This window comes from Sorex araneus, chromosome 4 (genome assembly GCF_027595985.1).
Source record: "Sorex araneus isolate mSorAra2 chromosome 4, mSorAra2.pri, whole genome shotgun sequence".
In the NCBI taxonomy this organism is placed as follows: Eukaryota; Metazoa; Chordata; class Mammalia; order Eulipotyphla; family Soricidae; genus Sorex; species Sorex araneus.
This window is the reverse complement of record NC_073305.1, coordinates 206268283-206290479: the sequence shown is the minus strand read 5'-3', so window position 1 is coordinate 206290479 and position 22197 is coordinate 206268283. Positions and strand designations below refer to the sequence as shown.

The 22197-nt window shown below is 46.8% G+C and overlaps 1 protein-coding gene across 3 annotated transcripts in view; it reads right to left on the bottom strand.

Annotated features, from left to right (window-relative positions):
* The window catches only part of XPO6 (exportin 6), a 108340-nt gene extending 86364 nt beyond the window's left edge, over positions 1 to 21976 (bottom strand). For 2 of the 3 annotated variants that reach the window (XM_055135172.1, XM_055135171.1), the window contains exon 1: positions 21801 to 21975. Coding sequence is in view for 2 of the 3 variants with exons in the window: in XM_055135171.1 (XP_054991146.1) it covers positions 21801 to 21803 (3 nt within the window). In the remaining variant the exon portion in view is untranslated. Of the gene's footprint in view, positions 1 to 21800 lie in introns of all 3 variants that reach the window. The other variant, XM_055135173.1, reaches the window with a different exon arrangement.
* Positions 21977 to 22197: the final 221 nt, after the last annotated feature.

Genomic DNA, 22197 nt, shown 5'->3' with positions numbered 1-22197 from the left:
GCATATATACAGTTTGACATTAACGCTTAAAGTAACAGTGTAGTATACAAGGGAAACAAAAGGGGAAATTAAAGTAACAATGTACAAGGGAAATCAAAGGAACATCTATCTGCCCCCTCCCTAAGTCAGCTCAAAAGCTAGAAAGCAAACAGGAAACCCAGGTCGGAACATTCTAGATTAGTTTTCCCACCTTTCCTGTTACTGCTCTTTTGTGTTTCAACCTGCAGAAAGCACCAAGTAACACATCACCACTGAGCAGAAATGTCACTTTCTCTAAAAGCAAACTGATGAGACCAGGGGAGCCCTCCAAGTCCGGTCTCAGTTTCTGCCTGTTTCTCACACTGGGAGAGGCAAGGTGCACTAGGGGGAGAGACAGAAGCAGCCATGAGTTCTAAAAGTTAGGTACAGGGGCTGAAGTGATAGTACACTGGGTAGGTATCTACCTTACATGCGGCCAACCCAGGCTCATTCCCCAGCATCCCATATGGTCCCCCGTGCATCGTGGGATGTGACCCAAAAATAAATGAATAAAATAAAATGATGAAACTATTAAAAAATAATATAAATAAATAAAAGTTAGGTACAAAAGATACAGAAAAAAAAATCTACTGAGAGACAAAATGGAGAGCCACACCATGATCCAAAGTAGGACAGGTCCACCTGGCCAGCTCTAGGAACACGTCTGGACGTGAAGCGATGCATTTGCCTCTGAAGGGCTCCTCACATTGACTCTAGCTGAATACTGAATACTTGCCCCTTGGGGAAAAAACATACATAACGACATCACCATGCTTTTAATATCTGATGAAAATGTACACTCCAGCTACACCTGAACCTAATTCTAGTCATTAAGAGGCACTTTCCTGCATCAGTATAAAACTCCCATAAAGCTGACCAGTGGCAAACCACGCCCACAGTATTTCCTGGGTTTGCACAAAGTGCCCAGTCAGATTTTGTCCCTTCCACCAACAAAAGGGATCTGTTTACTGCTGGGAACATGGATGAGAAGCAGGATGAGTGCCAGGTGTCTGGGACAGAAAGTCCCTAGGGTCCACCTGTGGTAGTAATAGGTTGAGACAATGTATCTGACCCCATGGGGACCAATTAGAGGAAACATCTAGTACACAGAGGACAGAAACCTATTCGGTGCCACTTAGCTACCAACAGACTGGCGCAAGGTTTCAAAATTCTTTAAAAGATCTAAGATTAGTCATGACAAGTAAATGATAAACCTAATTATGAACTGTGTCTAAAGAACACAAATGGGTCAAATGACCAAACTGGATCACTGGCAGGCAGCAAATATGATAAAAGCACAGAATCCATGTTATACTGACCTGAAGTTGACCACTGTCCTGTGGAAGACTAGCCCTACTAGGAAATACACCCTATAGGAGAAACGAGCTGAACAAAGGCAACTTACTTCTCTAAAACAAAAAAAAACATTGCACTGGGTCACGGAGATGCTGCAGGGGCTGGGGCACATGCTTGCACTCTGGAAGCCCCAGGTTTGATCCTCAGAACTGTATGTATGGTCCCCTAAGCACTATCAGGAGTAACCCGCAATTACAGAGCTAGGAGTAGTTCCCAAGTACCGCTGGCTGTGATCCAGAAACAAAAAGGAAAAAAATTATTTGTTCTCTGTACACAGAGAAAGTAAGTACAGATAATAAAGTAGAGAGGGCACAAGATAACTATGGGTAAGTAAAAAACGTTAAGAGTATTCTGGCAATCTCAGCTTGAAATTATTTCCAAATAAAAACTTTTATAACATCTCCTCTGAGTTCTCCTCACTGTTCCAAGCAAGGCTAGGCAAAGGGAAAAGAGAGAAGGAGAAAAGAACAGACTAAAAAAGAGATTACCTTGTTCTCTAGATTATCATCAAACTGCTTTTGAGAAGAGATATTACACAGCCTAGACACTAAAGTGTCTGAAACTGCTCACTGGGCAATAACCAGTAGAAGCTCAAATACATGTATGTTTCATACTTATTTATACTCAAGAAGGCTTTAATTAGACAGCCAGAAAATGTGATAAAAATAGTTCTTCTATGAGAAAGCATCTACAGTAAACGAAGCCAGCCAAGAGCAGGCGCTCTCCTCACAGCCCATCTGCTGCTCTCCCAGGTACGGATTCCCAGAGGATGAGTGTTGATATCTGTGTGCCCAGTCAATTAAACTCGGAAGACACTTACTGAGCACATTAACACAAGGCAAGCTACCAAGAAATCCTAAAACAGGATCACAGAATCTGAAGACAAAAATAAACAAACCCAGGGAACATCAAGTCCAAGTTCATTTTACAGAGGAAGAAAATGAAACTTGCCCCAAAGCCAAAGAGCTACTGGCCAAAGTCCCCCCGAGAGCAGGACAAGAGCCCCCTCCCAGGCAGGGTTCTCTCCCCTGCAGAAACAGAGGCCGACTGAACAAGGCACCTGGGAGTCCTGAGCATCAGACCAGAATCAACTGCTTTCCTGGCCTCAGAAGACACCCCTGCTGCTACCTCAAGCCAACTGCATCACCTCATGGAGGTGACTGCCATCACATCAGCCCCAGAGACCTCTAAGGGCACCCGAGTTCACCACCCCTCTGGCACCTGGGCAGGTGTGACCCAAAAAGCAAATAAATAAATAAATAAATATCTCAATCAACATTACAGCCTATATGTAAATAATTGTAATTACCACCTATACTGCTTAAAGGCAAGTCTAGTGCAAACCCATACCCCCCTCTTCCTGAATATTCCCAGAGAGAACTGGCATATGAAACAAACAAGTTAAAATAATATTTGTCTGATTTTGGCAAAAAATTTTGGTCTGCATCACAAGACTGCTGGGATTTGGGCACGCGTGATGTCTTCCTCCAGCTTCTAGCCACTTGCTACGCAGACTCAGGCAACAAAGCAAAGTGTAGATGAAGGGCTAGCTCCTCTTCGTGACTGGCAAAGCTGCCAACCTCCTCTTCCCATCCTGCACAGGCCCCACCCTCCCAGACATCGGGAGAAAGGAACCATCCAGTCACAGCAGGAGAGAGGAGCACAGTCTCTCTCGAAGACAAATAGGTGAGGATTTAAGTCCAGACCAAGCAGCATTCTGACGCAGCAACCTTGCCCTGAGAGATGAGAGCTAGTAGCGTTAGGCCTCCCAATGCACCCATCAGCCTGCAACAGGAGACAAGTCACTTCTGGGTAGAAGATATGAGAGGGGGGGAAGCAGAGTCTGAAAGAATGGACTCCAATACTGCTCCCTTTTGAGGGTACGTCACCCTCCACCCCCAATGTCTGCCAAGACAGAACTCAAAACACACAGAAAGGGAGCTCTCTACCAGCAATGAGAGAACAAACAGGCTTCCTGGGGGCCAGGGCTACCTACCAGAGAGGTTCCTGACCACAGCCAGGCAGACAGAGAACATCCCAGATTAGACTCGATCCTATACAACTGAGTTTAGCCTGAGGAACCTCAGGCAAGTTCTGCCAGCTCATAGCACATCTTTGTTACTAAAAGCTATCACGTATAAGTACACACCACCTTGATTTTTAGCATCATTCCACCCACACTCCAAGTTCCTGTTACCTGAACTCCAAGCTTGGCTTGGCTTTCCCTAAATCACAAACAATATGTCCCTCTCAACACACCCAGCATCACCTTAATACTTTGCTTCTTGATTCACGATCAGGCTCTCTTTTAAGTATCATGATCAACTGCTAAGTAGGGCTAATGTATCTTTCCCCAGACAAAAACCACGTCCAGGCGAGCATCTCTAGGGTCCTGCAAGGGGTTACACTACACAGGAAGCAGGACGGTGCCCAGTAAATGGACAGCGATCTGTGTTCTGTCCACTGGAAGAAATTCTTACTCATCTGGGAGGTTCGAAGTGCTTCTCCCAACATCAAAGAGGAAGAAAACACAACAGCTCCCGGGGAGGGCAACTCTGTCCAGCGAGGGACTGCACAACTAGTCAGGGCAATTTTCAATTGTATGCTTGGTAGCCAAAACTATGATTTTTAAAAAGCTTTAACATTGCCAGGGGGAGGGGGGGGGACAGTCACTCTAGGGTCTGTCACTCCTGGCATGGGAACGATAAATAAAAAGCAATACTGTGGGAGGTATTGTTTTGGCTTTTCTGAAGAGGGGAGGTGGAAACGGATCTTGGCCCCTGCCCCATTTCCCATCCTGCCCAGAACCCTGGCCTTGCTGATGTGCCTGGATGAGGCAGTGGAACACTGACCCCCTATCCCCACTCAGGAAGCACTAGGGCACGGGTGTTGCCCTCCCACCAACCCTGTCCCAGGACAAAGGAAGGAGAAGTGCTGCTTCTGATTATCCCTGGTCTGCTTCTCCCCTCTGGGCCACAGGCAAGGACTACAATCCACCTACTACCACCCGCCCTGTATGTATGTATTCCTCAAAGGTGGACATCTCTGGAGTAAGTCACAGGTCAGCAACGTCCTACTTCACACTCACATTTGCATTATCCGGAGCAAACTGCTCAATTGATGAGGGCCTCAAGGATCTTCCCTTGCAAAATGCACTTATAATTCAGTAATAGAAGTAAATGACATATGTATATGTTAATCACTTGGTGCCCTTAGCCATAAATCAGCAAAGTTACTTACTACACTGTATCTATTTCACTGGGGAGTCAACAGCATTATCATTTTTTTTTAAAAAAAAGGAAACCAAATTAACCAAAATCCCATCTAAGTCAACTAAATTCTAAAACAAAACAAAAAACAAAATCCTAAGAATGCGAACTGTCCTCACTCACTTTTTTTTTAATAGTTTCTCATACATACCTACCACTAAACAAAGAGTGTAAGCCTGACACAAGTCTTCCAAGCTTGTTTGTATTCAGGAAAACAGGGGTTTGAGATTCTAGACACAAATGGTGTTTGCTTTCTTTCAGAGGGAGGGAGGAAGGATGCAAGGAGAAAATTTGAATTTCCTGGAGTCCTAATTGTACCAGAGACTCAAAGACAGTCTAACTATTGGAGGTGGGACAGGACCAGCACTGTGACACCCCCACGGGTCTAAAGAGCGCACACACGCACGCGCGCGCACACACACACACACAATCTCCAACATAAGCCAAATATCTCCAAGATATTTACAACAGATGTCTTCAAAGAACCAACACTACCGGCCAAAAACAAACAGCTGGGATTACATAAAGTTTTTGTATAAGGAAAGTTTTTGTCCCTGGTTAAAACTGCAAAGAAGTTCTGCTGAATGGGGAGGAAATATCCCCACACCATACATCAGGCTAATATCTAAAACACACAAAGCATTCAAAAGCTCAACAATAGAAAAGCAGACTCCTCAAAAAAGACACACAGATGGTCAAAGGAACTGTGGCTTGTGCACACAATGGAATATTGCCCGGCTACAGATGAACTCACGCTGCTCTGTGGAGGAACTAGAGGGCATCACGCTGAGAGAAGTCAGGCACAGAGTCATCTCTCATGTGCAATATGAAGACACACAGTAAGGGAGTGACAAATGCGCAAAGGCAACCGAACCTAAGAACTAGTCTAGAGTCTTGAACTTACCAAGGGTAGGGAGGGAACGACAGGGAGGGAACCTGAAACAGTGGTGAGAGAGACAAGAGCTTCTGGTGGAGAGCATGGAACTGGAACATCTTAGGAGTGAAACCCAATCATCAAGTAAACCTGTAAACTGTAAATCATATCAAAAAAACAAGAGGCTGGGGCCGGAGTGATAGCACAGTGGGTAGGGCGTTTGCCTTGCACACGGCCGACCTGGGTTCGATCCCCGGCATCCCATATGGTCCCCCAAGCACCGCCAGGAGTAATTCCTGAGTGCAAAACCAGGAGTAACCCCTGAGCATAGCTGGGTGTGACCCAAAAAAAAAAAAGAAAAAAAACAAGAGTCCTATGGAAAAGTGTCCATCATCCATAAGGGGATATTCTGGTATCCCCAACCAGCTGGGAGTGTACAGGCACAAACTGCTTCCGAGGTTCCTCTGTCTTCCCAGAGTCGAATCCACAGGAGCTACTTCATTTGTTTGTTGCAACAATTATTCTCTAGCAAGTGACGCTGTACACTAGTGTCTCGGTGTGGTGGTTGGTGGTAATTAAAGGGCTAACATCTACTTAACACTGGGAGGAATGCCCAAAACTTGACCAAAACTGGCTCTTTTAATCCTCCCAGCAATCCCACTGCCCGGAGGGGAAGTGAAGGCAGACCCTTGTAAACCACAGGACTCACACTGGCGACCTTCAACATAAGGCCGTATTGTCCTTCAATCACGTGCTGAATACACTGAAATCAGTGAGCTCTGACGCTGACGGCTTACTAATCTTACTAATGACTTGCTGCGAATTCTTCCCAAGCAGCACTGCTTAATCACAAATACTGCTGAAAGAAATGCTAGGCCACTACTTAAGTGGGGAGTGATCATAGCTTTACATCACAGCCATCCCACCCTCCAGAGCATCAGGCACCAGGGAAATGAGTAACAGACTGATCAAGACACTGACATTCCCACCTACGACTTTACCATGGAAGCTACACTGGCTTCCATAAATGCTCCTGCTACCCCAAGCCTCGCATCTCGGAGGAAGCATTGTCAAAAATTGTCTGAAGGACTCACTCTCATTGAAAAATGAAAACAATTCATCTGGAGACACATTACCTGCCCACCCTACGGGACCCCCAGAGATGATGTCAAACTGAGACACCCCAAGCCCCCTCTAGCTGCCCTTATACCCACTCATATCCTTAAGCAAATAAAAATCCTTTTCTTAAGCTCTATTGTGTTAAATACCATCACAACAAAACATTACTTAGGTCTTCGGCTTTTTTTTTTTTTTAAGGAGATGAACAGGAAAGGACAGGGACACTCACAAACAGTGCTCAGGGGCCCAGGAACCAATCCTCAGTGATGCTTGGCAGCCTAGCCAGATGCTTCAACACTAAGGCCAGTCAATGTCCTGGGGTTAACTAGTGCCCTACCCATAGGTGCAGGAGCATGCATGTGGTACCAACGACACCATTTGGGACCATAATCATACAAGGCACACTCCCAACCTTTGAGCTATCTTAATCAGTACTGTTGGGGGTTTGGTTTGGGCTTGGGGACACACCTGGCAGTGCTCAGGGCTTACTCCTGGCTCTGTGCTCAGGGAACCATACGTGGTGCCAGGGAACTGAACCCAGGTCAGTTGCACTGCACCTTACCTGTTGTACTATCTCTCCAGCCATCGGCTATTTTTTAATATCACCTGAAAGCTTTCAAGTAAGGTGATAAGCACGAAGTTACAAAAAGTAATTCTAGAATTTATGAGAGACATCTAGAATTTATGACACTAAAATGTTCATACTACGTCTAAAACCATTCCAAAATTTAAAATGTGATTTTTTTTAAAAAATAAAAGGTTCAATACCCTTGGGCCATTCTGGGAATCTAGCCTAAGGCAATTTTTGAGACAGAAAAAGCTTTTTGCAAAAACATTAATCACATATTATTTACAATGGCAAACGCAGAAATGGCAAATAGAGAAAAATCTAACTACCAAAGAATCCACGGAATGCATTATGCAGCCATTGTAATAATTCATGAAGTATTTAATGGTTGAAAAAGCACTTATATGACAATATTAAGTGGAAAAGGCAAAAGAAAAATCTACATTCAGTGTGATCTCAACTATATTCTTAGAGTAAACAGAAAAAAATACTAGAAGAGAACGGAACAAAATGTCATTAGAGTTTAATCAGATGGCAATTTCTTGTCTTCTTTCATCCTTATTCAATATTCTAGAGTTCAAAATACTTCTCACTATAAGGAAAACAAGCAAAATTAAAAAGCAGCAGAGATTCTGTGACGAAACAACGCAGGATGAAGATACAGAAACAGCTGAAACAACGGTCATCACCAACTTTCAAACTCTTGGCTACTGCAGTTTTGCTTGAGGAGGTGGGGGCAGTGTTCTGAGAAATCGGAATGCTAGAAGAATAGACAGGATCTTCCTGTACTATTTTTGCAACTCTTCTGCAAGTCTAACACCCAAAAACAATGTTTAAATTAAATAAATTCTTGAGAGAACACTTAATTTGTCATTTTCTAAGAAAAAAAAAAAAGGGCAGAAAGATTGACAATTAAAGCACGAGGCTTCTCTCTTCACGAACTATATAAAAGTCCTTCCTGAGCCAGAACCCATCTGTGCTTGTTCTTTAACAGAGAGTTTTCATCTTCATCAACCCAACTAACACAGTGAGCTTTTCTTCACCTTCCCATGTCTATCTGTAGAACAGCCCTGTGCTTCTTCACCTCAGGTTCCAAAATCTTTTTTTTTTTTTTTTTCTTTTTGGGTCACACCTGGCGATGCACAGGGGTTACTCCTGGCTCTGCACTCAGGAATTACCCCTGGCGGTGCTCAGGGGACCATAAGGGATGCTGGGATTCGAACCCGGGTTGGCCACGTGCAAGGCAAACGCCCTACCCGCTGTGCTATCACTCCAGCCCCCCAAAATCTTTTTATTGGGTTTTTTTGATTTGCTTTCTGGGTCACTCCCAGCAGTCCTACTACCAGATGTTTTTTGTGGGCTTTGTTTTCTTTTTTTTTGGGGGGGGGGGGGGGAGGCAGTGCTCAGGGGACCGAATCCAGAGTACCAAATTAGGGCTCCTATATCTCCAGTCCCCTGACCACCTTGATCCCAAACTCTCTGCCCAGTGACTTCTACTCTACTTTGAAACCCAGCTCAGTTGTCACTTCCTTTATAAAGTCTCCCCGAGTACAACCACTCACAACCACCAACTCCACCAGGCTGGTTTAAGTCCAGCCGTTCCTCTTCACGGTGCTATTTCAGCATGCCCACAACCGCAATCACTTGCTGAATGAGGGGCCCATCCTCAACCTGGATTAAACTTCTGGATGCTCTGTTGGAGTTGAGAAAACTAATAAATATACCAAGACCTTCGTTTGTATTTATTAGCCATAAACCGAATGAATTTTCAATTACTCTGCAACTGTACTGCAAGTGAGGACCCAAAATTCAACAAAGCTTTCTCCAGGCTGCCGCGTTTTCATTTCAGTAAAAGGTTACTAGTGACACACATCCAATTCTGTCACAGACAGGCAGGGCAGGGCGACTTTTCAGCTTTCTGTAAAGGTGTGCCACAGGCCAGCAGCCAGCCAGCAGCAGGACCGTTCGCCTTCCTCTCTACACCTAGAAGGATTTGAGACACCACAGACACCACATTTTAACATTCGACTGCTCAGTTTACATATACTTTCATGTCCTAAGAACCTTCACTTCCTCGTAGCTTTCATTTGCATCGCCACTCCACTAGTGAATTTCTTCGGGGATTACCTCCAAAAAGTCATGAAGATTTATATAATTCCCAAAAGCCCCAAGCTGAAGGCCTTTTACAGTAACAGTTATTTACCAGAGGCTGTGAAGGTTACTGGAGAATTATCAAACAACACGAGTGCTAAGTCTACTGAGCCTGTGAATAAAAGCTGTGAACTCAACGTCCTTTCGCTTTCTACCTGTTGGCTGCTGAGGTAGGCAGGGGCCAGAGAGACAGTACAGAGTTGCACACAACCAGCCTCAGCTCAGTCCTGGCACCACATATGGTCCCCTGAGCACCAGCAGGAGTGACCCTTGAGCAGAGACAGGAGTTAAGTCCTGAGCACCACAAACTGTGACACAAACACACACACAAAGGGGAAGTCTGAATGTTTTTCATATTTTTCCCTTTAATCTGCAGAGATTTATCAAAAATAATTACTGAACCAAAAATGTACTTGAAATATGACAATTTCATCTTGTAGTTTCACTTATTTCTTTTTCTGTTATTATGATTAAGTGAAATGGATAGTGCTCAAAGGCACTATGCTTAGCAAAAAAAAGGTCACATGCTGCAATTACATTCATATTCCATTGCCAAAATGACAAAATTATAGAGATGGAGAACAGATTAGTGGTTGCTAGGAGAAAAGGAAGGAAAAGTACAAATACAAAAAGTACTAGGTATGAAGGAATTTTTTTTTTTTTTTTTTTGCTTTTTGGGTCACACCCGATGATGCACAGGGGTCACTCCTGGCTCTGCACTCAGGAATTACCCCTGGCGGTGCTCAGGGGACCATATGGGATGCTGGGAATCGAAACTGGGTCGGCCGCGTGCAAGGCAAATGCCCTACCCGCCGTGCTATGGCTCCAGCCCATGAAGGAGTTCTTTTGTGGTGAATGGGCAGCTAGCTCTGTACCTCAACTGTGGTGACAGTTAGATGACTCAATACAGGAAAAAGTGCAGAGACATAAGCAGCACAGGTTAAAAAGTGTCGAAAACTAGGGGCTGGAAAAATACAACTGTAGGGCACTTGCCTTGCAAGCGGCCAACCTGGGTTCAATTCGAGGCACCCAAATAGTCCTCCAAGTCCACCAAGAGTGATCCCTGAGCGAAGAGCCAGGAGTAAGCTCTGAGCACTGTCAGGTATAGCAAAACAAAACAATGTGGTAAAAACTGGGACCAAGGATGTGGCTAAAGTGATACACACACACACGCCTTGCATGTTCAAGGCCTTGTGTTCAATCCCAGGTACCTCCTGACCTTCACCCCCAGCACTGCTGGGTACAAACGTGGCAGTCCATAAGCTAGTGTCACCAAGGTGTCATCACCAAGTTCTTCTGATGTCACTAGGTCCTTCTCCCACACCACCCAGAAACCTACATGTTTATAAATTTAAATATTAAAATTTGGAGTCGTCTTTTTTTTTGGATGGGGTGGGACAAGTGAAGAAAGAGCACAATTGGTAAGGCACATGTATTGAACTCAGCAAACCAAGGTTCAATCCCCAGCATCCCGTATGGTCCCCTGAGCACCACCAGAAATAATCCCAAATCACAGAGTCAGGAGTAGATTCCTCAGCATTGCTGGGTGTTGTCGCCAAAATGAATATAGAAAATAGAATATCTTGGGGACTAGAACAATGGTACAGTGGGCAGGGCATCTGCCTTCCACATGGCACCCCCTAGGCTTCCAGAGCCCAGCACGAGTGACCCCTTGAGTGCAGAGCCAGAAATAAACCTCTAAGCATGCTGATGTGCCTCCTCTCTCAAAAAATGAAAAGATTAAATGTTTTTAAAAAGTTAAAGCTGAACACAGACGTAGTCTGGTCCATCACTGACATGTGCCAACGGCAATTTCCTGGTTTTGATATTACAGTTAGTTACGTGATGCCACCGCTGGAGGACTCGGGTTAAGGTACACTGGGACCTTCTGTACTTGTTCCACAACTAAGGGTATGCTTATAATTATTTCAAAACATTCCTTTAAGGTAAATAACAAATTGCTTTTTATCTTTAAAATAAGACCCAAAGAATCTTACACTTTAATGAAAGTACTCAATTTTAAGTACAAACCCACTTTAACAATGTGTGAATATTCACATATATGTATGTGTACATAAATGTACATATGTTCACACACAAACTTAAGAAATGTTTATCACAGTTTGGTCTAACTTCAGGATGAAAGTATGGCTCAGCAGTTGCTTCATAGTTACCTTTCATGTATGAAGCCCTGGGTTCCATCCACAGCTCCATAAACAGAAATAGTGTGATTTGAAATGACTTCCTGCCATATATTATGTAATTTTTGATAATGCCTAAGATCCTTTCAACATCTGTGGAGTGGGGGGGTTTCGGCCATACCTGCAGTACTCAGGCTTACTACTGGCTCTGCACTTAAGGAATCACTCATGGAAGGGTAGGGGGATCATCGGGGTGCCAGGCAGGGCATGTGCAAGGCAAGCGCCTTACCCACTGTACTGTCTCTCCTGCTCCTCAGTTCCTTTTAATGAGCATGTAATTTTATAAAAATTATCCAGCTATTTCTCCCAGAAATAATTATTTAGAAAATTGAGATATTTTTTTTTCAGCTGCAGCTAGCTCAAAATATAGCGTCACCTTTTAAGGGAATATGAGATCACAGATCTTTTTCATTATAACTTCCTGCTAAGACAGCAGTACATGCTCTAATAAATGAAGTACCCCATAGGTTAAGGCAGTTAAGTCATAAAGGGTTCATATGAACTGAAGTTCACAAAAAAATCAAACCACCTTCCTTTCTGTTCAAGTCCCATAGTGTGGTCGAGTCACCACTGTGTCCAATAGTCACAATTTTCTATCACACCAGAGGATATGCATAGGTCCTCAGTTTCTGTATTTGTTATCAATAAACTTTACCACCTTGCTCCTTATTCAACAAGGTTAAATTTTGTAAAGTTAGAGGTTTCAGAAAGATCTTCATCTTCTTTGTTGAAAGATCTTTCAAAAGAGCAAAGGCTTAGGGGGTAAATGTGGTAGACCCTGATTCCATTTTTTTTTTTTTTGGCTTTCTGGGTCACACCCAGGGATGCTCAGGGGTTACTCCTGGTTCATGCACTAAGAAATTACTCCTGGTGGTGCTTGGGGGACCATATGGGGTACTGGGAATTGAACCTGGGTGGTTCCATCTTCTGAGCATCACTAGGTACAGTCCTGGGGACCCTCCTAGCATAGCCAGGTGTTTCCCCAGAAATTTCCAGCACCATGGCAGACCTGGGTAATCCCAGAGCCCAGCTGGGTTACATTTCAATAAATCTGCCTCTGTATAAGCACACAGGCTGAGAAGAAAATTCGAGACAGAATAAAGCAGAAGTTAAAACCCTGAGTTTAACAATTTGCTTTAAACAAGCCACTAACATGCTCCCTAAGTCCCAGGATGCCATGGGAACTGGGAACTCAAGTCTGCCATGGAAACAGATGCTAATACCTTCCCTGCAGGTGTCTGTAAGAGATAAAACAAGATACTATCAGCAGTCCAGGGCAGGCAGAGGGTAATCAGGAAACAAAACCCTGTCAGTCACCCGCTGCCTTTCCCATCCCTCCCTCCTCTCTGCTGTGTGGGTTTCTGCCGTTGACAGCCCCAACTTCTTCACCTCATCCCCACCCCACCTGACTCCCAAGTGGTCCCCAGTAGTTCTCCAATAGCAATTAGTTTCCAGAGCCTCCCAGCAAGTGGAGAGCATTTGTTCTAACAACTCCCTAGGTTCATCTGCTTCCCACTTCTCCTGCCCAAGGGGAAAACACTTTTTGGCCCAAAGACCAAAAACAAAACTAAGTAAACACTGTTCTTTGAGAAAATACTGGCTTGAGGACTTTTGAAACACAGGGCACTTTCTGTATGCAGACTCTACTTCAATCTCACCGCTTTCCCCGCACAGAGCCAGAGCCTATCATTTACCAACCTCAAGGATGCTCCTTAACCTTCTTATATTTATTTTCATACCTGACTCTTGGTTACACTAAACATCTCTGAAACCTTACTAGGCAAAGAGTAACACTCATCCCCAACATGAACTCATGAGAGGGAGTTAATCCACCCACTCAGGGTAGCGTTAGAGGGTGGGGAGAGGGGAGTGGGAGCTGATGGAACAAGGACTCTCACGTTCTACTCCTTAAACTTCTGCGCTGGAATCAGGGAGCTATAAAGAGAGTGCAGCATGCAAGTCCTCAGGGCTTATTCCTGAGCACAGAGCCAGGAATAAGCCCTGAGAAACAGCTGTGTATGGCCCAAAAGCAAGGGGGGGAAAGTTTCAAAACCCTATACACAAGCAAAGAAACTGTCAAACCAGTGACTTGAAAAATCCCAAAGAGATTGTTTCTGATAACCTTGAAATTGTGCAAAAATAAAGAAAAAGACTTTCAGGCAGAGGAAGAGCCTGCTACACAGAGATATGAAAACATACCCATTGTTCCGCAAATGACAAGTATTTTGTTGTGGCCCAAGAACAAGGTATAACTCGAGAAGTCTTGAAAATATACATCCCAAGTCATCTGCAGAGTACTGAAAGGAAGTGACACTGGGCATCCTGGATCTGTGTGCTTCCTACAACTCTCCCAGGGTGGAAACTTGGGCCCAACAACAATAGAGACTCTCCACTAAGAATTATCTGGGATCAAGTGGCATCTGAATTCCACAGGGCAGCTCTAGGAGGAATCTAGGTGACAGGCTAGTAAGGTATCTGGAAGCTGTCGAGATACTGACGGTGAAAGCAAAGGACCAGAACTTGCTGAGAAAAATAGGGGGAATGGAGAGGAAACCACAAATAAATACTGACAGTGCTAGAAACAGGAGGCTGAAGAAGAGGAAGCGCAAGTGAAGGCAGGTTTATCATCTGAGTGCAGATAAAGTCATCAACAGAACTGCTCCCTCATTTGATGTCCAAGGCTGGAGAGGAAGGTTCCACCAGTACACAGGTCACAAGTGAAGCCACGAGAAATATAAGCGGAAGGGTTCCAATGGCTGCAGTGCATGCTTTACATGCCAGAAGCCTGGGTCCAACCCCAGCACCACCGGGCAGCAACACCCCACCAGCACCAAGCAGGCGTAGCCCCTGAACATAGCCACACTGGAAAGGAACCACCCCCTCGGAGCCCCGGCAAGTGAGGCCACCCCTTTTGGGGCCACCAAGCGAGGCCCCAAAACAAAACCAAAGAACAATTAAAACAGTAAAAGGGAAGACTGAACTAGCCAATACTGTGGAAGCTAAGAGAGCTGAAGAAATAAGGTTTCAGGGAAAAATTAAAAGGAACACAGCAGTTGTCAACAGAGAAGCCGGCAGCAGAAGGGCCAGAGGAGGCCCGTAATGCTGAATGCAGCACAGAGATTAAAGGTGATTTCTGAAGAGGGCAAAAAGTCAACTGGGCACTGGCCCTGGGACTAACGAGGACGGGGCTGGGAAGGAGAGAATCCCCTGGCTAAGAAGAGTCTGAAGAAGCAGTACTTTCAGGAATTCCCTTCCTTTTACCCCCAGCTGTTCTGTCCCTTCTTTCTTACCTTGCATGCACAGCCTCAAACTCAAATACCAAAAATCATCAAGATCCTGTTATTCTGACCAATGCCAATGGCCACCGCAAACACAGCAGCAACGGCCCACTTTGCACAAATCAAAGATCCAGAGCACGAAGGAGTTAATATTTTACCAGGAAGAGTCAACAAAAAAATTGACCTTACAAATAACGCTGAGCATATAGAAAGTCTTACTACTAGCCAGAGAGTAATAGTACAGGGGTGAAGGCTTGTATACGCAATCAGTTCGCTCCCCGGTACTAAACACGGCCCCTCAAAGCCCTGAGCACTAGGCTGGGAGCAGCTCCCAAGCACTGCCAGGTGTGGCTCAAAAACCAGAAAGAGAAAAACAGCTTGCTTTCCTGCTAATGATCTGGTGTGGATGTGAGAGAAAGGGTCACAGTTGACCCCTAAGGTCTCGGCATAAGCAACTAGAAGAATGGAGCTGTCCTCAAGGGAAACGCAGAGCTTGCGTTTCCCTTCACACCTGCAGACCCCACCTGTCCTGCTTGCCAGCCCCCAACCAGCAATTACAGCCAAAGTGTCAGACCATCGGTGTCCAACCTTCACCCCCACCCCCCGCCCCCCTACCCTCCGTGCGGGCCGGCACCACTGCGGATGAAGTGGGCAGCGCTCAGGGGCTGCAACCCAGATGCTGTGAGGACACAGGGTGCTGGGTGTCACATCACCCAGAGACTAAGACAGCACAGTGGGTAAGGTGTTCGCCTTGCACATGGCTGACCCGGGTTCAATCCCTGATGCCCTGAATCCTGCCAGGAGTGATTCCTGAGCAGAGCCAGGAGTAAGCAATAAGCACAATCCTGTGTAGCATCCAAACAAAATAACAAAATCAAAGCCAAGCGGGGCCCGAGCTAGGCATGAAGGCTGCCGGGCCCTCTGTCTCTCCTCACGCTTGCTTCCCAAGGCGCCTCTCATCCCCACGGCAGAATCCATCGATTCTCAGTTATTTTACTTGGTTAACAGCACCTCTTCCAGCAGGTCTTCCTGTTCTTGGCCTCCTTCCCTCCATCTGTCAAATTCTCCCTAAACCTTCAATACTGAAGTCCTCCTCCTGGGAAGTATTCCTTGGTCTTCCCTGACCCCTTCTCAGTTACCCTCCCTCCAGCAGACTGTGTGTACCCAAGTGTTCTATTTCTACCCTGACTGTGTGTGAGATGGCACATCTTCATCACCAAACTGACTCCTAGAAGCAGAAGCATGACACACTCTTAAGGTACAAAAGTAACAGCAGTTAAGCACTGGTTCTCCTGGCGTGGAGAGCCCAACGGGCTGGGTGAGGGCTTGGCACGCAGGAGCCCGAGTTCAATCTCCAGTACCACATGGTCCCCTGAGCACCATCAGTACAGAGCCAGGAGTAGCCGCTAGGCACTGTTGGCCCAAGGTGTGGCCCAAAAACAAATGAAGAATCTCCAACTCTGGAGCCAGCTGGATTCAAATCCCTGTTCTATCACTGGGCTAAGTGTGACCATGAGAAGCGATGCCTTATTCTCCTGCCCTGAATGTTCTTTTCTATAAAATGGAAAATTAAATTAACTTCTATCTCACAACATTTAGAATTGTTAGAATGCATGTAAAGAATCCAGCACGTATGTTAAACTCAGCCTCATATCCACAGCCCTGGGACTTTTAATCTTATTGCAGGAAGTATTCGAGTTTCTCCATGAATAAATTGAGGTATTAAAAAGCTCTAGCTTATTATAGAGAATTACTTCTCTCAACTACACTAATAGTTTTACAGTTTGGGGCCAGAGAGATAGTGCAGGTATTAAGGTGCTTGCCTTCTACTGACCCAGGTTCAAATCCCCAGCACTACTTAGCATCCCCTGAACACTGAGCCAGGAATAGCCCCTCAGAACTGCTGGATGTCACCCAAACCCCAAAACATTTTTTAGATTTTTTTTAATTTACTTTATCCAGTAATCTCATCATTTGAACCAAGTCGTGAACTAACTCTTCAAAGTGCTGTTAAAGTCATTTTTTTTTCTTTGCTTTTCAGGTCACACCAGGCAATGCACAGGGGTTACTCCTGGCTCATGCACTCATTAATTACTTCTGGCGGTGCTCGGGGGACCCTATGGGATGCTGGGAATCGAACCCAGGTCGGCCGTGTGCAAGGCAAACGCCCTATCCGCTGTGCTATCACTCCGGCCCCTAAAGTCATTTATTGATATGTAATCTGTCTCCCCAGCTACCCCAATTTATAGAGGCTACAGTCCTCTGAGAACTACTAAACCTTTTACTGTCATCTCCCTATGCCATGGCCAAGTGGGTGACACCCCACAAGAGTAGTTTGAATTAAGGATTGTTTTTGCCTCCACTACGAGAGAGAGCTACTCACAGAAGAGGATATTCAAATAGAAGAAGTCGTGGGCAGGAGAGATGCCAGAGAGATAGTACAGCGGGTAAGGTGCTCACCTTGCACACAGCCGACCCAGGCTCAATCCCCAGCATCCCAAATGGTCCCCAGATCCCGGCCAGGCATGACTCCTGAGTGCAGAGTCAGGAGTAACTCCTGAACACTGCAGGGTATGGCCCTCACCCCCAACCCTCCCAAAAAAATCTGGATAAGCAAATCAAGTTTCTAGTGACTACAGACATGCCAGTTGGGGGTCAGAGAGAGAGTCCAGGGGTTAAGTGCATGCCTCATCTGTGGCTGACCCACCGCTTCAATCCCCAGCACCATATGTCCCCTTGAGAATCTCCAGGACAGCCGCTGAAGCCCCCAAGCACCACTGCATATGGCACTGGAGTCCTAAGCAGCTCTGGGGTGGCACAGCTGCTCCCTGACACTGCAGGACCCAAGCAGGACGTCGTCCCTGAGCCGTCACGCTGAACCACTGGTCTTCAGGAACTGCCCCTGAGCCTTGGGAGCCTACCCCCAAATGAGAAATTCTATTTCATACAAAATTTCCATAATAAGCAACAGTTTACTGACTGGAGCGATAGCACAGCGGGTAGGGTGTTTGCCTTGCACGTGGCTGACTCGGGTTCGATCCTCCGTCCCTCTCAGAGCCCAGCAAGCTACCCAGAGTATCTCGCCCACACGGCAGAACCTGACAAGCTACCTGTGGCGTATTCAATATGCCAAAAGTCTCAAAATGGAGACGTTACTGGTGCCTGCTAGAGCAAATCAATGAACAACGGGACGACTGTGCTACAGTGCTACAAGCAACAGTTTATTCACTATCAAGTACCAACTTTTCTAAGAACCTCCTAGATACTGCCCCATAAAGGAACTCATGGGAGTTCTCAATCCAAATTGAGTCGACCTAATGTAGTTACAACAAAGCTAATCCAGCTGTTCTAGATTGCAAGCACAAAACTGTTAAATGGTGTGAGGTTACAAGATCCTGCTTCTGAGAGGGGCAGTTTAAAGGAAATTCCCATTTTCTCCTAACCTCCTTCGCTCTCTCAGAGACAAAGACTGTTGAATACATCCCTAATCATCTGCCAGGTGAAGACTGCAGAGCCCAAGCTCTGGATTGCAGCAGCACCTGGGGGCCAGGGGACCAGCTCCAGCACTTGTCAATAAAGAATCCCACTGCTGGGGCTGGATCGATAGTATAGCAGTAGGGCATTCATGTGGCCGACCAAGGTCGGGTCCCCAGCATTCCATATGGTCCCCCAAGCACCGCCAGGAGTAATTCCTGAGTGCAGGGCCAGGAGTAACTAACCCCTGAGCACCGCTGGGTGTGACCAAAAAAAAAAAAAAATCCCACTGTTTGCCCATTAATCTCCCCCTCTGATAGTAATACTAATAATGAAACCTAACAGGGCTAGTATGCTTAACTGAGACTAAAAGAAAAATAGATTGCTTATATCACACACTCAAGAAATACTAGTTTTATCCTATTATACCATGTTCATATTAGTTTTAAAAGGCTCCATTATAAAACTTATATACCGGGCTGGAGTGATAGCACAGTGGGTAGTGTGTTTGCCTTGCACGTGGCTGACCCGAGTTCGATTCCCAGCATCGCATATGGTCCCCTTAGCACCACCAGGGGTGATTCCTGAGTGCAGAGCCAGAGATGCTCTGGGTGTGACCAAAAAAAAAAAAAACTTATATACCTACTAATACTCTTAAAAATGTAAAGTCAGAGCTGGAGAGATAACACAGTGGGGAGAGTGCTTGTCTTACAAGCAGCCAACCTGGGTTCAATCTCCAGCATCCCATATGGTCCTCTGTGCACAGCCAGGAGTTATTCCTGAGCTCAGAGCCAGGAGCAATTCCTTAAGCATCGCTGGGTATGCACCCCATGCCTTCCTCACACACAAAAAAGTCATGACCCAGAAAGATAGTATGGGAAGTAAAGCACTTGGCCTTTGTATGTGGCTGATGCTGGCTGGATCCCCCAACACCCCATATGGGTCAATCCCCTGAGCACCATCAGGAGTGATCCCTGATCAGAGTCCCGAGGACCACCAAGGGTGGCCCCAAAACAAAAACAAAAAAATGTTAAGTCAGCAAGAAATAGAGGGTGGGTGGGAAAGACACAGACGGACTTTGGTTTCTTTGCATTCTGAGAACCAACCTGGGACACCTACAGGAAAGGATGGTGTCACGGAAGCAGGAAGAACTCGCCTCACACTCAGGCAGCCACCCCCTACATGCTCCAATTAAGTCTAAGCTACAAAAAAAAAAAAAAAACATACATAATGATCAAGGAACTTTTAAACTGCTTGTTGTCATTTTTAGAATGCTGATTGCCAATTAAAATAAAACCCGGGCACAGCGGTAGCACACACCCCTTGCACGTGTGAGGCCCAATCCCCAACACCACACAAAACTACAAATGAATGAACCCTGAACAAGTAAGCGCTGAGCCAGCTTAATTGATGAGCACTGAAGTTCTAGCTGGGGTTCCCGTGAACTCCCCGTGGGAGGACATGCCTGTCTGGTTCACTTCTGCACTCCCTAGAGTCTGGCCTGGAGCAGCAGTGAATGAAAAACTCAGTGGGAGATTCATACGTCCATGTTCACAGAGCACTGCCCACAACAGGCAAAAGGCGGACGTCAGGGAGATGTTCACCACAGATGAATGAATGAACTCAGCACAGAGAGCACACACAATGGAGTATTATTCGGCCTTAAAAAGAGAAGGAAATTCTAACATATGGTACACAATGGATAACACTGGAAAACTGCTGGGTGAAATAATCCCGTCACAAAAGAACACACCTAGATCAAATTTAGATTCATAAAGTCAAGTGGTAACACCAGGCTGCTGTTCAATGGATACAGTTTCCATTTTTTTTAAATAATAAAAGTTCCCTGGGCTGGCTGGCTGCACAACAATGTAGAAATACTCAATGCTACTGAACCACACTTACAAATTATTAAAAAGGTACATTTTGCTGGGGGGGGGGGCAAGGGGCGATGGCTGGATGGAACCAGGGTTAGCCCCATGCCAGGCGAGCACCTTAACCCCTCTACTTTCTCTCCAGTCCTGTTATGTAAATCTGCTTTTCAGATTTTTTAATCAACGAAGAATGATTTCTAAGTACTACTTTCATCACTCTCTGAATACTGTTTCTGATACCTTGAATGACTCATTAGAGAATTCCCATCTCCACATGTTACAGAGAAAGAAACTGTAACTCCAGGAGTTTATTGGATCTGTTGCTGCACAGAATGGTTATCCCCCATCCCACCAAGCACAATCCAAGATCCCCAGAGGCATAGCACCAAACCACACCCATACGTGCCCATGATAAAGGCAAATTCATAAATAGGCTCCACAGATTAACAATTATAACTATCAAAAGTGAGATGAACAGTATTTTGGTACTTCTCTCAAAATATCTTGCTTGTAATATTTAAGGACCACCACTGACCACAAAACTGAAACTGCAAAAGCAAAACCAGAGCCCTGATGTTTTATCTGGCCATGAACCGGAGAGGACACGGGCTGGTCTCAAGTCTTCTCTCTGCTCAGAATTCAGGAGCTCACAGGCCTCTCTAATTTTTTGGAAATTAAAAAAAAAAAAAATCACCGGTGTGAAGTGCTGCATCACAGAACACAGCAGGATGTCCCTTTCGGGCCGGGGTTTGTAAAATAGATAACCAGAAAGGTTGTCAGCCGAGACGCTGAAATACAGACTTGGGGAAATCACCCAATCCCCAAGGGCTGACCATGTGCCAAGAGTAGGAACTGATACAGGTTCAGACCGTTTCATCTTCGAGGGTATCTACAGCAGCAGACAGAGGAGGTTCAGAAGCAATTACAGCGACAAGACCAACACCTGAAAACAGACAGTGGGCAACACAAATCTGCAGGAAACCTTGTCTGGGGCAACTGCGTTAAGAACCGTCAGAGCTGGAAGCGGAACCGAAGATCCACGTTCCAAGTCCGACCGGGGCGGGATGGGGGGGAGGCCAGAAGCCCACGTCGCAGGAAGAAAAAGCATGGCTGGGGGATGGCGCGGAACAAGACCCTTCCGTGCCGGCTCTGCCATCATCTAGCTTCCAGGTCCGGCGACTTCTGCAAATCAGGCCCCGTCTCTCTCCCGGCTCGCCACCCCACACACACCCTGCGCGACCTCAAACGCGCGCCCCAGTCGGCCGGCCGCCCCGGGTCACTTCTGGCCACACACGCCCAAGAAGCGACCTTGACCTGGGCGGCCGGTGGCTGCGCGCCTCGATCGCCCCGACTCTCGCCCCGACTCGGGGGGCCGAGAGCTGGGGGGGCGCTCGTTGGCAGGCCGCCCCGGCACACGCACCGGCCGGGGCCCCGCGGGCACGGCCGGGCCTCCCGCGGGGTGGGAGGGGAGGGGAGGGGAGCGCCGCACGCATGTGTCACGGCCGGCCCGGCACGCGCCTCCCGCGCCGCCCGGGCCCCCCCCCGCCACCACCCGCCCCGGCCGGGCCCCCCCACCTCGCCGCCCGCCCGGGCCCCGGCCCCCGACGGCGACACTTACCATGCTGGCCGGGGAGGGGGCGGCTCGGCGGACGCGTCCCGCTCGCACGCTTCAGGTCATGGTCCCCGCGGGCTCGCGAAGCCCCCCGCCCATGCCCCGGCAACCGCTCCCCCGCCCGGGCCCCCGCGGGGACCCTCTAACACGAGCGCGGCCCCCCGGGCCACCTCATCGAGGACCCCCGGAACAATTCATCCAGACCCACCCACCCCTCTCCGAGGAAAATGAAAGAGGAGGGGAAATTTATAAAAAAAAAAAAAAAGAAGAAGAAGAAAAAATCAGGAAATGGGGCTCGGCTGAGAAGGGGCAGCGGCGCGGGGGGGCCCCCGCCCGGGCCCGACCCCCGAGGGAGGCGACGGGCCCAGGCAGGGGATCCCCGGCCTCCGCGCTCGGCAGCGCC